This window comes from Cornus florida, unplaced genomic scaffold, assembly GCF_030987335.1.
Source record: "Cornus florida cultivar Cherokee Brave unplaced genomic scaffold, ASM3098733v1 CherokeeBrave_3.0.0_Hap2_Chr06, whole genome shotgun sequence".
Taxonomy (NCBI): Eukaryota; Viridiplantae; Streptophyta; class Magnoliopsida; order Cornales; family Cornaceae; genus Cornus; species Cornus florida.
Genome location: NW_026775576.1, coordinates 89,428,599 through 89,443,944, shown reverse-complemented (window position 1 = coordinate 89,443,944; position 15,346 = coordinate 89,428,599). Strand labels below are relative to the sequence as shown.

Here is a 15,346-nt window from a genome sequence, read left to right as displayed (position 1 = left end):
ATTTAACATCATAATGATGTCGTTAATATTCATACAAGTGAAGGTTGACATGACTTGATGTTATATTAATCACCTTTTATTATTGCATACCATGCATATATATATATATATACACGCGCGCGCGGGGGGAAAGAAATTAATGATGCCATGTACATATAAGTGATGTATACAATGACTGTCTAATATTAATACTCCGTAATTGTTAGATTTTAGGCAACTATTACTTTTAAGAAGCATGAACATGACCTTTTAAAAGAGTGAGTGTTGACTCAATATGGTCCCCTAATGAGAAGTGACTGTTCAAGCTAGACAAGTCAAGCATTTTATCAATGCACTAGACAATGAATCCTAACCATAAAATCTACTTCCTATCAAATAAATTGACAGTAGCAATATGGATTAGCACAAAAAAGTAAAAGGGAAATAATATCGTTTCTCTTCAAATAGTTTTGAAAATTCTCTATTGTGTGTGTATATATATATATATATTAGGATAAACTACATTAAATTCTCTTTTTCTATTTGTGTTTTTCACTAAACTTCCTTTATATATATATATATATATATATATAAATATAAATTTCAAGAAAAAAAAAAACATAGATTTATATTGGGAAAAAAATTTAGGCATTATTTATAGTAGTGTCCCTTTAATAAATCTATATAAAATGAAAATCAATAAAAACCAAATAAATGAATGCACAATATAATTCTCAAATATGTATATAGCAAATAAATTTCAAGAAAAAAAAAAAAAAAAAAACACCTAGATTTATATTTGTCTGAAGGCTAAATGGAAATGAAAATATATTTAAATAATATTTAATGATGCATATTATATATACCATTATATTATGATACAAATTATATGTAATATTATAATGATGGGTAAATAAAAGAAGTTGAACAAGAAGAAGAGTACATGTTGTTGCAATGGTTTTTTTTCCAATATAAATCTAGGTTTTTTTTCTTGAAATTTATTTGCTATATATATATATACTTGAGAATTATATTTTGCCTTCATTTATTTGGTTTTTATTGATTTTTATTTTATATAGATTTATTAAATGGACACTACTAGAAATAATGCCTAATTTTTTTATTTTTTATTTTTCCAATGTAAATCTAGGTTTTTTTTCTTGAAATTTATTTGCTATATATATGTATTTGAGAATTAAATCACCCCCCTCTGATAGTTAGTTAACGGAAGTTAGTTAAATCACCCTTTTTAATAATTGAGGGGGAGCTTTTTGACAAAAAAATAAAAAATTGGGTTTAGTGAAAAACACAGATAGAAAATGGGGATTTAATGTAGTTCACCCTATATTTTATGATCTCATGTACTAGTTAAATCACCTCCCTTTAATAATTGAGGGGGAGCTTTTTGACAAAAAAATAAAAAATTGGGTTTAGTGAAAAACACAGATAGAAAATGGGAATTTAATGTAGTTCACCCTATATTTTATGATCTCATATACTTCATGTTATATTTGAAAATATTGAATAAGTGTCTTAGATTTGAAATTGAAGAAATAAGGTTGACCTTCATACAAAAAAATAAAATAAAATAATAAAATAAAATGAAAATAAGCTGCCATTTGATGTAATTGAAAGTGTCTGAATTTTAAGGGGGTAACAATCTATAATAAATGACATTAATATCACTAAAATTTGGATTTATCCCAAAAAAAAAATGTCACCTAAAATTTTATTTCATTTGAAGTGACAAATTTTTTTGCCTTTTCAAGTGCTAATTATTTGTTTATTAATTTATTTTTATAGGTAGGTTAAAATCAAGTGCTAAATTGTCTTATAAAAAAACCATTAACACAGTATTTGGAATCCCAGGATTTGATGGGAATTGAATTTCAAAAGTAATTTGTCATGTTTGGAATAATAGGATTTTAAAAGGGAATTGGATTTGATGGGATTCCATAGGAATATATTGTAATGTAAAAAAATCCGTGAGAAATTAAAGAATTTAAAGATATTTGTTAACTAAACATTGAGCTTATCAAAATTATCCTTCTATGCTACAAAATGCTCTATTTTACAATTTACCTCTTTCAAGTTTTTATTGTCTCTAATCCGTACCCAAAAAAAATTTCCTTCTCAAATTATCTTCTACAAATTCCAATTCTATGCTACAAATTGCTCTATTTTACAATTTTCCTCTTTCAAGTTTTTATTGTCTCCAATCCGTACCCAAAAAAAATTTCCTTCTCAAATTATCTTCTACAAATTCCAATTTATTCCAAATTACAAATAAAATTCTATTTTAATTACAATCTAATTCCTTTTCTAATTTTATTTCCAAATTCCAAAAAATTTTGGTTAAGCGTAAAAGAGCTCCATGGCTTAACCAATAATAACTCGCCACGTCAAGAATCAAGATTTGTTGGACTTCCAGTATACGGCAACGTGGCATTTTCTGGCTGGTTAGTCAGTCCAATTTTCCATCGGCACGGGCACAGACGATAATAAACCCCTGAGTGGATGCATGAGGAGTGCCACGTTGCCGCTTCTCTTCAGAAGCTACAATAGCCAGGCGTCTCTCTCGTGTATCTCTGAATCTCTCTCTCTACTTTTTCACTTCACAAAAAACATTCATTCGCATATTCAGATTCATATATATACCGAATTACCAATACCATAATCTGCCCCTCAGTTTCTCTCTCTAGGGTTTCAGACTGCCCTCCAATTTTTAGAGAGAGAAAGCGATCATTCTAGAGCGAGAGAGAGAGAGAGAAACTTTCCTTCTTTACCATCATGTCCGATTCGAGCTGAATCTCAATCACTCCTACCTCATATTCGGATCGTCACACTTCGATCCGATTACATCAGCAGCTATACCTGGAAGATTCAAGGACCGATCTGTAATCATTCAAATATATATATATTTTTTATTTCTTTAATTCAGTTCAGCTATTAAATTCATCAATTAAGATTACTTTTCATAATCACCTTCTCGGATGTCTTTCAAGATGTGTTTTCGCAGTCCGCGGAGTCGAGTAGTTTGAAAGTAAGATCCGGTCTGTATTTCTTTAGCTATCTTTGCTTAATTTGATTTTTACTTTATAATCTGTCTTTTTTATCATGTTATTTAAAGGGTGTCGTTTTGGTTAGATCTATACTTTGTTTGGTTGCTTAGAAAATGTAGGGAAAGCGAAAAATTCAGTTATGAATTTGAAATGTTACATTAATGTGAAGGATAAGTAGATTTTGGTTGCTGAGAAAATGCGGGAAATGAGAGAAGCTTTAAATTTTGAACTTTGAATTTTTCATTGTTTGGGGCTGAAGAAAGCCAAAGCCTAAGCTGTAATACTACTATTCGGCTTAGTTAAAATCAAGTTTTTTTTCGAAATACAAAAGCAACATGGAAAATCAGATCCAAGATTATTTTTTTTTAACATCATGTTCGTTAGTTGAATTATTAACAGGTGATCTTTTTTTATTTTCTTTGCGGGAAAACATAAGCTTCAAGATCGTTACTTTATTTTGTTTATCCTTAGGGTTTTCAGCAACAAAATGTTAATAGTCATATGAAGAGATTTTAATTGAACGAGATTGATTTCACATTGATATTGGAAAGTTGTTTTGGTTTATTAGGGTGAAAATCTGGCCTATAGGCCACGATTGTTGATTTAATTGGTATGCAACACTTAAGGGCGCTGGTTGTTCAGGCGGGCAATATTGGGAGATTCGCCAAGGGAAGGGTGCAACTGAGCAATATCAGGAGAGATTTGAATGCAACTCAGCGCATAAGTTATACATTGAATTGTAACTTTACGACGGGAAGGACAATGATGGTGGATACAGGCGCAACTGCAAACCAAGGACCCACTATTGATGTGTTACCAGAGAAAGATGATGATGGTGGCTATGCTAGCGGTGGATGGAAAAGGTGATTGCATTTTCTAATATTTCCATCCTGTCATTTTTCCTTAGTAGATTGGTCCTGCATGTATATATGTGTCACCGTTTACTGTCCTTGGGACTTGCAGAATGCATTATAGTTTTTAAGTAAACATGAATATTGTTAGATGTAAGCTCAGCTAGGTCCTTTCTATAGTCAAGATATGACCATATCTTTTGTGTATTGTGTTGCTTCATAGGCTAAGGCCGTGTTTGGAAGTTTCACGAAGATTTAATTGCTCACTTAATGTTTAAACATAACTAGATACAAATCTATCGTTGTGAAAAGGTTATTAATGAACATGGCTGCCAAGTCTGCCATCATTGCGACATAGTCGAGTTTCAGTATAGCTGCTTTCCATCAGATTTTAAAAGAATATTCCTATACCAGTAGTTGTGATGATGAATCTTGAGGGTCTCTTTCGTCTAGCAATTTCAGATGCCATGTAAAAGAGAGTAGAGCTTCATGATTTCCGCGGGATGTCCAAATTGCTATAAAGAATCATATCTTTTGATGAAAATTGTAGGAGTGAGTTTGACATTGTGATATAGATTTATAATGTATTGTAAACCTAAAAATAGTTATATCGCAACTCAAGGAGTAGTTTAAAATTTTCTTACCGCCAACTTTATGCCATTGATCATTGCTTCATGTAATAGGGTGGACAGCCATTTTTAAAATGCTGGAGGTTGTTCACCCCTACAAGCATCCTGGTTTGAGGTGATCTACAAAGGTTAAGTTGCCTTTTGTCAACCTCATGGCTATGTGTAACATCTCTGTTTGAGTGGAGATTACCAGAAAAATGAGATAAGAATAGTTAGTTCTCCCATTTTCTTTTTAGACTGCCTTTGCAATCAAACAAATTCTCTTCAGAATTGGTGACTTCGAAAAAAGTGTCTTCTTTCCACCCATTGATCTCCCATCTCCAAATTTGTTTCCTTTACTGCCATTTTTGTCAAACCATGTAAATTACCTTTTTCTAAATTTGCGTCGTATATTAAATATTAAGGAATAAAATAAAACAAACGACGATATTAAAGTTCTATGTTCTTTGGCAATGAATGTACTGATGCTATTATCTTACAACATTGTTTTTGAAGTTCAGTGATCAGTTCCACTTACTTTCAGTTTCTTTTGTAATTGACAGTGAAGATGGAAGACTGAGCTGCGGATATTCGAGTTTTAGGGGAAAGAGAGCTAGCATGGAGGATTTCTATGATGTTAAAGCTTCCACGATTGATGAGCAAACAGTGTGCCTGTTTGGGATATTCGATGGTTAGATAACTCTCATCATCTTTTACCTTGTAGCTTGAGTAATGGAGTCACAGACTTCTAGTGTTATGCTTTCTGAGAAGCATAATGGTGTGAGTGATGGTGTTTGACATTGACTGGAAGAGTCCAACATAGCAAAATCATAAAAAAATAAGTATCAGTAGCATGGGAATCGGTTTCTAGGATGTCTTGAAAATCTGTTTCTGTGGTGAAAAGACTTGCTGAAGTAGGGGAATCTTTGTTACATGGACCTTGACTGTTATATATGGTAATCATGATTAATGTGTAGAATATCTGGGCAGTGGGCATGTAGAGCAAACTTAGGGTTTTGGGACACAGTTACTTTTAATGACCCTAAAAAACAGATTTCATAATTAAAATATCATAGTCATTGCATCTGCTGGCCACATTTATTTCGATTTAATTACGATCTTTTAGAAACGTGCGGTGTTAGTTAGGAATTTAATTTCCTGGAAAGGTCAATGTTTGGTTGTAGATCTCCGAACCAACCCTTTTTCACGTGTTCTATGGTAACTGTTCTTTATGGATCCACTTTACAACTTTTGCTGTTTTGTATTAAGATTGAGTTGTCATTATAATCATAAAATGAGAGTGGTGATGGTTGACATTGACTGGAAGAGTCCGATATGGCAAACTCAAAAAAAAAGAGGATGTATCAGTTGCATGGGAATCGGTTTCTAGAATGTCTTGAAAATCTGTTTCTCTGGAGTAAAGAATTGCTGAAGTAGGAGAATCCTTGTTACATGGACCTTGACTGTTATATATGGTAATAATGATTAATGTGTAGTATATCTGGGCATGTAGAGCAAACTTAGGGTTTTGGGACACAGTTGCTGCCTTTAATGACTCTAAAAAGCAGATTGCATAACTAAAATATCACAATCATTGCATCTGCAGGCCACATTCATTTCGATTTAGTTACGATCTTATAGAAAGGTGTGTTGTTAGTTAAGAACTTAATTAGCTGGAAAGGTCAATGTTAGGTTGTAGATCTCCGAGCCAAGCCTTTTTCACGTGTTCTACTTGTCTTGACAGTTGTGTTATTGATGGTAACTATCCTTTATGGATCCACATTATAACTTTTTCTATTTTGTATTAAGATTGTTAATTGTTCTTATAATAATAATTATTATTATCAGTATTAGTATTATTATTTTAACAATTATAAGCTGTAATGACAGGTCATGGCGGATCTCGCGCGGCTGAGTTTTTGAAGGAACATCTTTTTGAGAATCTCATGAAACATCCACAATTTATTACAGACACCAAATTGGCTATAAGTAAGCCCTAGTTTCTCCATTGCTTTTTGCTGCAGCAGATTATGTCAGGATAGCATATGCTGGTGCAAAATATCTAAATATGTAAATTTTATTCAGGATAAACTATAGAAAATAAAACTGCAAAGAAGTCTGTCATTTTCCTTTGCATGTTGGGTTTGGATTTATTCATGAACATAAATTTCACCTTGTAATGTGTAACTTGCAGGTCTAACATATCAACAAACAGACATGGACTTTTTGGAATCTGAGAAAGATACTTACAGGGATGATGGTTCCACTGCTTCTACGGCAGTGTTGGTTGGTAACCATCTATATGTTGCCAATGTTGGCGATTCACGGACTGTAATATCAAAGGCTGGCAAAGGTAATAGACTAATATTAAAGTTATTGTCTTTTAGTTTGATAGCTTGAATGGATTTGGAAAATGTTTTAATTTGACATCTACTTATTTATTTATATTTTTATGGTGAACATCTATTTTTTTTCCTAGTTGGTACTCACACACACGTCTCTTTTGAGACTTGAACCCCTGACCTCCTGAAGGGAGGTAAGAGGCTGATACCGCTAGGCCACTGGCCGTTAGTGTGAACATCTATTAATTTATGTATATTTTTATGATAAACTTCAAATTAGTTGCGACGCAAATTAGCAAGGCATGAGCTGCATGACCCGTGAATATCATTTTTCACGCACGAAATAGGCTAATTCAGCAGTTTTTTTTTTTTTCAATTTTTCGTGGAGTCAAAATCTCACAAGTACTACTACTAGTAAAGGAAATAGTTTATTGACTTATGATTTCCATATAAAGGACATGACAAGCTTAGAAACCCTCTTTAATTTATATCCTGACAGACTGAATATCCTTTATAAGGAATCGGTGTAATATGCGCCTCATCGGGAAAAGGAATCTCATTCTCGTTAGTTATTGTGTCCAGGTCTGCTGCATGATTCCCCTTTCTTAGCATATGATAATTTTATCTGCCACATTGTTCTTAGTTAAAGTGGAAGAATCGTGTGGTTGTAGGAAAAGGAGAAGAGGAAGAAAGAAGAAAGAGAAAATCTGTAAAGGTATTGAGAGTCGTTGGGTTTCCCACATCTCTCACCTATTTATATATATTGATAAGATGGAAGTACAATAGGCCCTTAATGAAAGAAAATAAATAACTCACACTCCAACATTGTTCATGATAGGATTTTTAGGAACATCTTTGACATTGTCTTTCTAAATCTAAGCTCAGGATAAGTTGCACATATTAATCAAATATGACGTATAAAAATGGAGCAATAATAGAATAACCGTAAAAAAGATGACCTGGATGCGAAGTGTGTAATAAATTGGTGAGTAGAACTTTTTTTTTATAAGTGAATTGGTGAGTAGAACTTACAGAGATGCATCAACTGTTGATATGCAACCAGGAAATTGTGGATGAAACCCCCCTTAAGGTGTAGGTGGCGGTGTATCAGTTTTTATTGAGGAACAAAGGAAGGTATAAGAACATAATTTGTTATAATTAAACAGCAATAGTAAATATAAATATTTTACACCATACTTCATAGCATGTATAGCCAAACATGAGAATATGGGTTTGAGTACAAAGGCATACCTTATGTAAATAATGTCTTAGTTAGATGTGCATCAAAGCTATCTCTACCAGCATTATGTTATTCTCCATTTGCTTTCTTATATTTCCATTTGAATCAGAATTTTATTTTGTGAGGTTTTTCCTTGACATTAGCCCTTCTCTTGTTGTTGTGGTATATCCAGACAGATAGTGGAGTATTGGATTGATGATATCAGGCTATGGTGTGTACTTTTTGAACAAAAAATTGAGTACATATCTGTGCCAAAATTTGGTCCTATAAAGCAAATAAGCTATTGTTTTTAATTTACAGTTGTAAAAATTGTCCCCTTCACCTTTGTGTGGGGAGAAGAAAATCAATGACCCACGATTTGTGAGATTCCATTTACTTAGAATGTGAACTTCAGTAAAGAATGTTCAATTTGTGCTCCATATAATTTTATTTATTTATATTTATATTTATAATTTTCTCCAGCAGTATGGGCCACACAACAGGGGTAGCCCTTCCCTTACCCGTAACATCATCCCTCCCCCAACCCCCCAAAAAAAAAAAAAAATAGAAAAAGAAAAGAAAAGAAAAGAAGAAGAAGTGTGGGTAAAAGAGACTAAACATGTCCCTCTACTGGAATTTGAGTTTTGTACCATCCCAAGTGGAGGTGTAGCGCAGGGCCAGCTGGAGCGTTAGGCGAGTTAGGCAATTGCCTAAGGCCCCAAGCCCCCAACCAATAAGAAGGCCCCAATTTTTTTTTCTCTTTATATATTATAACTTCTTAAAAAAAATTATTTCCTTCAATTATTAAATCTCAACTAATAAAGAGATTTGATATTGAGCCTAAAGATTTCTATCATTTTTCACTTTCTTTTTCTTCAGCCCAAAAAAAAAAATATTCTTTATGTATTATAACCTACCTAAAATTTTTATTTTCTTCTATTATTAAAGCTTAACCAAAAAAGAAATGTAATAGTGGACCCTAAATATTTTTATACCTATATCAAATTTTTTTTCTTTTTCTGTCTCTTATCCTCATTAAATCACTTACACACCAACCTCAAGTATTAAATATTTATTTAATCATTATGGTGGGAATTGGTGAGACCTTTTCTATTTTTCTAAGACTCCTATTAACTTATATATATATATATTACCTTATTCCTCACATATTTCCCTCCTCTCTCATTTTATCTTCTTTTTTTTTTTTATTTATTTATTTTTTTCCTCTCTTCTCCACTCAGTACTCGTTACAATTTACAATTTCACTATCTCACTCCGTCCGAAGATTTTGAATACATTTTTATTGTATTGAAGAATTTGTTGGACCATTGGATCAAATTCTTCGAAATCAGTTTTTATTGTTCTATAACTTAAATTATTTTATAGTTTTATTAATTTTTGTTATCATAAAATTATATATTTTACTTGTGAGTTGTAATTACTTTTATTTATATTGTTGAATGTGTCTACAAGAAAGCACAAGCCAAATAACTAATGATGTAACTAGAGATTGGAAAAATCTTGGTGCTAAGTAAAAAATCACGAAACAACTAATGAACATATTTATTAATACGAACATATAGTTAGATTTTATTAAAAGACTACTTTATTTTTTTCGCCTAAGGCCTCAAATTATATCAGGCCGCCCCTGGGTGTAGGAGTCATTTCCTGAGCTATAAAGCACTACTTGGATCTTCACATGTGCATGTCATATCCATAATTTGGAATATATATTATTCAAACATGTATCTAATATTTGTTGGATACTCCAGTACACATTTCTAACACATTTGAACATTAAGATGTTTTTACCATGGCATTATAGTAAGAAGAAGAAGAAGTGTGTGTAAAAGAGACTGAACATGTCCCTCTACTGGAATTTGAGTTTTGTACCATCCCAAGTGGAGGTGTTGGAGACATTTCCTGAGCTATAAAGCACTACTTGGATCTTCATATGTGCATGTCATATCCATAATTTGGAATATATATATTATTTCAAACATGTATCTAATATTTGTTGGATACTCCGGTACACATTTCTAACACATTTCAACATTAAAATTTTTCTACCATAGCATTATAGTTTGATTATGAGGAAAACATAATAAGGGTCTCAAAAACTTGAACTCCTTAGCAGAGAAGAATTAAGATATAATGAGAGCAAATCATGGGTAATTTGGTCAGCGTCAAGCTAGAAACAAATTATATTTAACAATATCACAAAAAATAATCGTTTCTTATAATTTTTTAATCAACAATTATTACTTATAATGTATATATAGTGTCAAACAATTTAATTTAATTTTTATACATACGTTAATAAAAACAGTATATATACATGCATATACATATGTATACACAAGCACATGCATGTGCGCACTCACATATATATACATATATATATATTGTTGTATGTATTGTCACACTGTGGCCTTTTAATAGTTTATTGTACCAGCAGGTGTGTAATATGAATGTGCCTGATTTTGTTTTTCCATGTCGACTTCCACAACTAGTTGTGGCAAATTGTTTTTGATAGTTTAGTATATAAGTTGCCACAATGTAAATATTACAATATCCTTAAAAGAATGCTCTGAAATAGTAAATCATGTAGAAAGCATTAGTTTTTAAAATGCTTTGGTGGATGTGCCATCTATTAATTGAAAGAGATGCTTTAGTTTCATTTGTTTTTCTGTCTCCCAGAAATTAGTGTTGTTAGGGGCTTATTTGTTATTTACTTATATAATGTTGGGTGCTTATGTGTAATTTCTAAAACTTGTTAGTATAAATAGAATGTGGTGGAAGGATGAAAGGATTCTTTCATTCATTCTCTCTTTCCCCATCTCTCTCTCTTTTTCTTTCCTCCTCTTTCTTCTTCTTCTTCTTCTTCTTCTTCTTCTTCTAGGTCTTATAAATATTGGGAGGTGTTGTGGTTCTAGATTTGTTATTGTTATTATCGCGAGATTCACATAAGTATGGAATATATATGTTTATATGTTTTTCTATTGATAGTATAGATAATAAATGGTTAAATGATAATAGATATTTGATTTTTTTTTTTCTTATCGATTAATTTAAACTATTAATCTTCATTAAGTAATTCCATAGATAACTTTGGTTAAATGCCACACTCAATATTTAGCAATGCCACACAAATCTTCTGACAATAATTTGTACATTATATTTTACTTATCAAAAAATAATAATAATAATAATAATTTTTACATTATAAAAATATTAATAAGGGGATATTCATATAAATTATAACATACCAAAGAAGCAAATATGTTAAGAATGAATAGGTAAACACATGCAACTATAACAAACTTGCTTGAAACTGTTCTAGGAGTTTTGTGCATCCAAAAACAGTTAATAGTTGAATTATCACGTACCACTGTACCAGTAGTTTAACGCTTGATGCACCCAAGGTTTTTTTTTTTCCCCCTGATTTGATCTGGTATCAATTTATAAATCAATAGTATTGGAATAAAGGCAAGGATGATGATGATGATTATGATGATGAGTAGTCGCGTGATTGAATTATTTTTAATTCTTCTCCTGGTATATATAATGCGTGTTAAATTTAGTATTGTAGATTTAAAGCTGGAATTTCTTTAAGCAATTTCTTTTTTCCTGCTGACCAGCAATTCCTCTTTCTGAGGATCACAAACCAAATAGAAGTGATGAGCGGAAGAGAATTGAAAGTGCTGGAGGTATTGTGATGTGGGCAGGTAATTTCTCTTTTTCCACAATCCCAACTGATCTGAGGTGCTGGATCAAAACTGTGATGGTTTTAGCATAATTAGTTTATTTTTGGTTATATTCTGTTTCAAATAAAATAGACATTTTTGCACATGATTTCTTTCGGGTGGTAAAAAGTGTTTGAACTTCTGAAAATAGAAGCTTTCATCCACTTTTGGTAGAAGCATCTGATTGGGTCAATTTTGGGTCTTTTGACACGATACACATTGGTGGAACCCGATTGGCTGATTTGTCCATCACTCCATCCTACCCATGCTCTTCACAGTTGCTTTTAGATATTTTTATCCTCTAGTGGCCCAGTGGAGTGCTGATACCGTTATTGTGTAATTATCTATGATCTGGGCTTCCAAAGCACGACCATTTTGGGCATTAGCAAATGAACATGTTTGAAGCCTGATCCTGGATTAGGCATTCAGGTTTGAGATTTAAACTGTTCAAACTTGTTTTTATACTTGCGTTGTCATATATCTTAAATGTGCAAGTGCGGGAAATGGGAATAGAATATCTGTATATTGGACAGCTGTCTGGATCGCCTATCACATCTCTGCAGGATTAAAATAATCTCGAATTGCAATAATTGGCACATTTAATTTCTCGGTTTTAAGTTATGTTTGTTGATTCTCTTTCAGGCACTTGGAGGGTAGGAGGTGTCTTAGCAATGTCCCGTGCCTTTGGTAACCGCATGTTGAAGCAATATGTTGTTGCAGAACCTGAAATTCAGGTGACCTTTAAAATCCACTATAATTTGATTTCGTGTAATCCTATTTGTTTATTAGAAGGTAACGAGGTAATGGCTTTTCCTTTATTTTGTGGAGCTTTATTAGGCCTGAGGCTCTTGCCATTGTGGGGTCTAGGGAGGAAGCTTATTAGCTACAGGAAATAACCTCTACGCATGTGGAGGTAAAGCTGCATACATCTGACCCTCATCAGAGGGTGGGCCTTGGTGCAACAGTAAGGTTGTGCCATTGTCGCCTGGAGGATCACGGGATGAAACTAGTGATGGACATATGATTAGGAAAGTCCTAATTTGATAAAGTCGAGTGAAAAAATCTGTTTTCTTTGTCTTTTTCTTTTCTTTTTTTTTTTTTTGGGGGGGGGGGGGGGGGGGGGGGGGGGGGGGGGTGCATGGTCTGGCAGGAAATTTTCCCAAAAGGAAATTATACAGCTTAACATCCAAGCTATATAGTTTAATGTATTGATTTCTAATAATAAACTAAATTATTTAATAATGGGTGGAAAAGGGGTTGCTTATTATTAGCTTGTTATTAGGGAAAGGAAGGATGGCTGCATTTTTCCACTGTCATCTTCTGATCTCAATATTTCAGTATGGATTGAATAGTGCCAGAGAATGGAGCTGACCATTAGCAGACTTCTTTAGGATTAAATTCAGAATGATAGGATTCTGTGACATAGAAAATAAGTGTCAAACATGGATTTTAAAAACCTGCAAATGTATTCCTTGATCTTTAAGAAAGCGCAAAAAAAAAAAATATAAATAAATAAAAAAAAAGAAAAAAAAAAAAGAAGTAAAATGAATAATAATAATAATAAAGCAAGGAACTTACTTTCATGGTGTAAATATTATTTTGCGTACTCTATTAAAGTTGATATTTTTCTAATTAACACTCGATATTCTTTTGGGTAAAATGTACTCCTTGACCTTTAGTCAAGGTGGATTAAGCCAAACAATTTTATTTTATTTATTTATTTATTATTATTATTATTTTTGTGAACAGTCTCAATGCCCTCATTGGAAAAATTTGCTAATTAATACTTCAAAGTAGATAAAAAATTAAAAAGTAAAATAATAATAATAAGAAAGCAAGGAACTTACTCTCTTGTGCTGTTAATATTCTGTTGACGTAGTCTATTAAAGTCGATATTTTCTAATTAAGGCGTGATAAGTGAATCTTGGGCATTATACCATGGCATGATAATGTGAAATGATTGCTAGCATGGGATACATGTTCACAGTTTAGAAGTAACATTTGGTGATCTTGCGTAGTTAAATTCTCCAAGCATTTGCCCTCCTTCCGTACATTTTAAGAACTTCACTCTTAATGAAGTGAATATGGTGGCTGAACAAATCTTATAGTTGGACACATACTACGTCAGAACTTGTACTTAAATCTATGTGAAAGAAAGGTTGTGATGGAGTTTTCTTGCTTGTATTTTAATTTCTTAAGAACAAATTTCCGTTGATTTTCATTTTGCTTCTCAGGAACAAGAGATAGATGAAGAATTTGAATTGCTTGTGCTCGCGAGTGACGGCCTCTGGGATGTGGTACCGAATGAGGTAAGCCCATTGGTGAATGATGACAATATATATGTAGACTGTTGGAAATTTGAGGGGAACTTGAGAAGGCAAATAAAAAAGCTTATTCAGGTTCATTGACCTCACAAATGGAGTGTCAGATGTTTCTGTTTGATTGTATGTTGATGCATCATGTAGCGATGTGTTTTGGCTACTCCATGATTGTTGGAAGTTGCTATGCTTTTCAGTTTGTCGCTCGTAAGAGTGGACTCTAGAGTGGATGAGAAATCACATTAAGGAAGTTGGTTCACCTAAAGATCCATCTGTTATATTATGAATAATACCGGCATTACTCTGTTGTGCCTTGATGTATCATGCAGTAGTTGCGCCAGTTTGATGTCATTGTAGCTAAAAACTGCATGAGCACTAAACTCTCTAAAAGGCCATTGCCTAGTGCTGCTTTCCTACTTGAGATGGTAGGATTATCGTTCCTATTTGCTGATACATTCATGTACAATTTTATCAGGATGCTGTATCCCTTGCACAATCTGAGGAAGACCCTGAGGCAGCGGCTCGGAAGTTAACAGAAACTGCTTTCACTCGTGGCAGCGCCGACAATATCACCTGCATCGTGGTGAAGTTTCACCATCATAAAGCAGATCCAGCCAGTCCCCAGCATGATTAGGATGACTTGGTTGACACAGCATGTGTAACGTCATCAACATTTCGGTAATCCAAGGCAGAAGTCTGCAAGTGCACAATTGGCGAGTGTGCATGCCAACATGGATGCAATTTGTTTATTCATTGGTTTGTTTCTTGTTTTTGCTATTGTAATGAAGGAACATGGATCTCTGACCTGTTCATTTCAGCATCTGTCTATATGTTATATCTCCCCTAATTTAGTTTTGGTTTAATAAATGAGTGATGTTTTTATTCTCTTTTAGGTTCAGTTGTGCGTCGGTCTCATATATCTCTTCCCAATGAATGAGACTCTTTTCTGGGAATAGATATTGGGTGCCCACGGTGCATAGAGCACTGGCTCATCCGTACTTGCACATACGCGCTGCCTCAGATGAGCCCCGTGCGCCGGGTGCATTCAATACCTTCTCCTATTCTGGGCACCTATGAAAGTTTCCCAGGAAGTCATCTTAGGTTTTGTGGACCTTGGCATTATGATAAATTTCTATTTATATGGTCTTTGCCTGTGTTTTTACTTGGCTGGTCCCAAACCCTAATAAAGGAGTGGGGTTGCATCAGGTAACTTGACAGATG

At 33.2% G+C, this 15,346-nt stretch overlaps 1 protein-coding gene across 6 annotated transcripts; it reads left to right on the top strand.

Moving 5' to 3' along the window:
• The first annotated feature begins 2,535 nt into the window (after positions 1–2,535).
• On the top strand, positions 2,536–15,011 carry LOC132312733 (probable protein phosphatase 2C 76). Of its 6 annotated transcripts, none has more exons than XM_059811218.1 (9): positions 2,536–2,876; positions 3,610–3,904; positions 5,064–5,191; positions 6,391–6,489; positions 6,695–6,853; positions 11,703–11,789; positions 12,450–12,541; positions 14,042–14,116; positions 14,601–15,011. In XM_059811218.1, exons 2-9 carry the CDS (start codon positions 3,654–3,656, stop codon positions 14,757–14,759), a joined length of 1,050 nt encoding a protein of 349 aa, XP_059667201.1. In that variant the 5' UTR covers positions 2,536–2,876; positions 3,610–3,653; the 3' UTR covers positions 14,760–15,011. The 6 variants fall into 6 exon arrangements, with proteins under 6 accessions (XP_059667201.1, XP_059667200.1, XP_059667202.1 ...); XM_059811217.1 differs by having other exon boundaries at positions 2,536–3,022; XM_059811219.1 differs by having other exon boundaries at positions 2,536–3,032.
• The last annotated feature ends 335 nt before the right edge of the window (positions 15,012–15,346 follow it).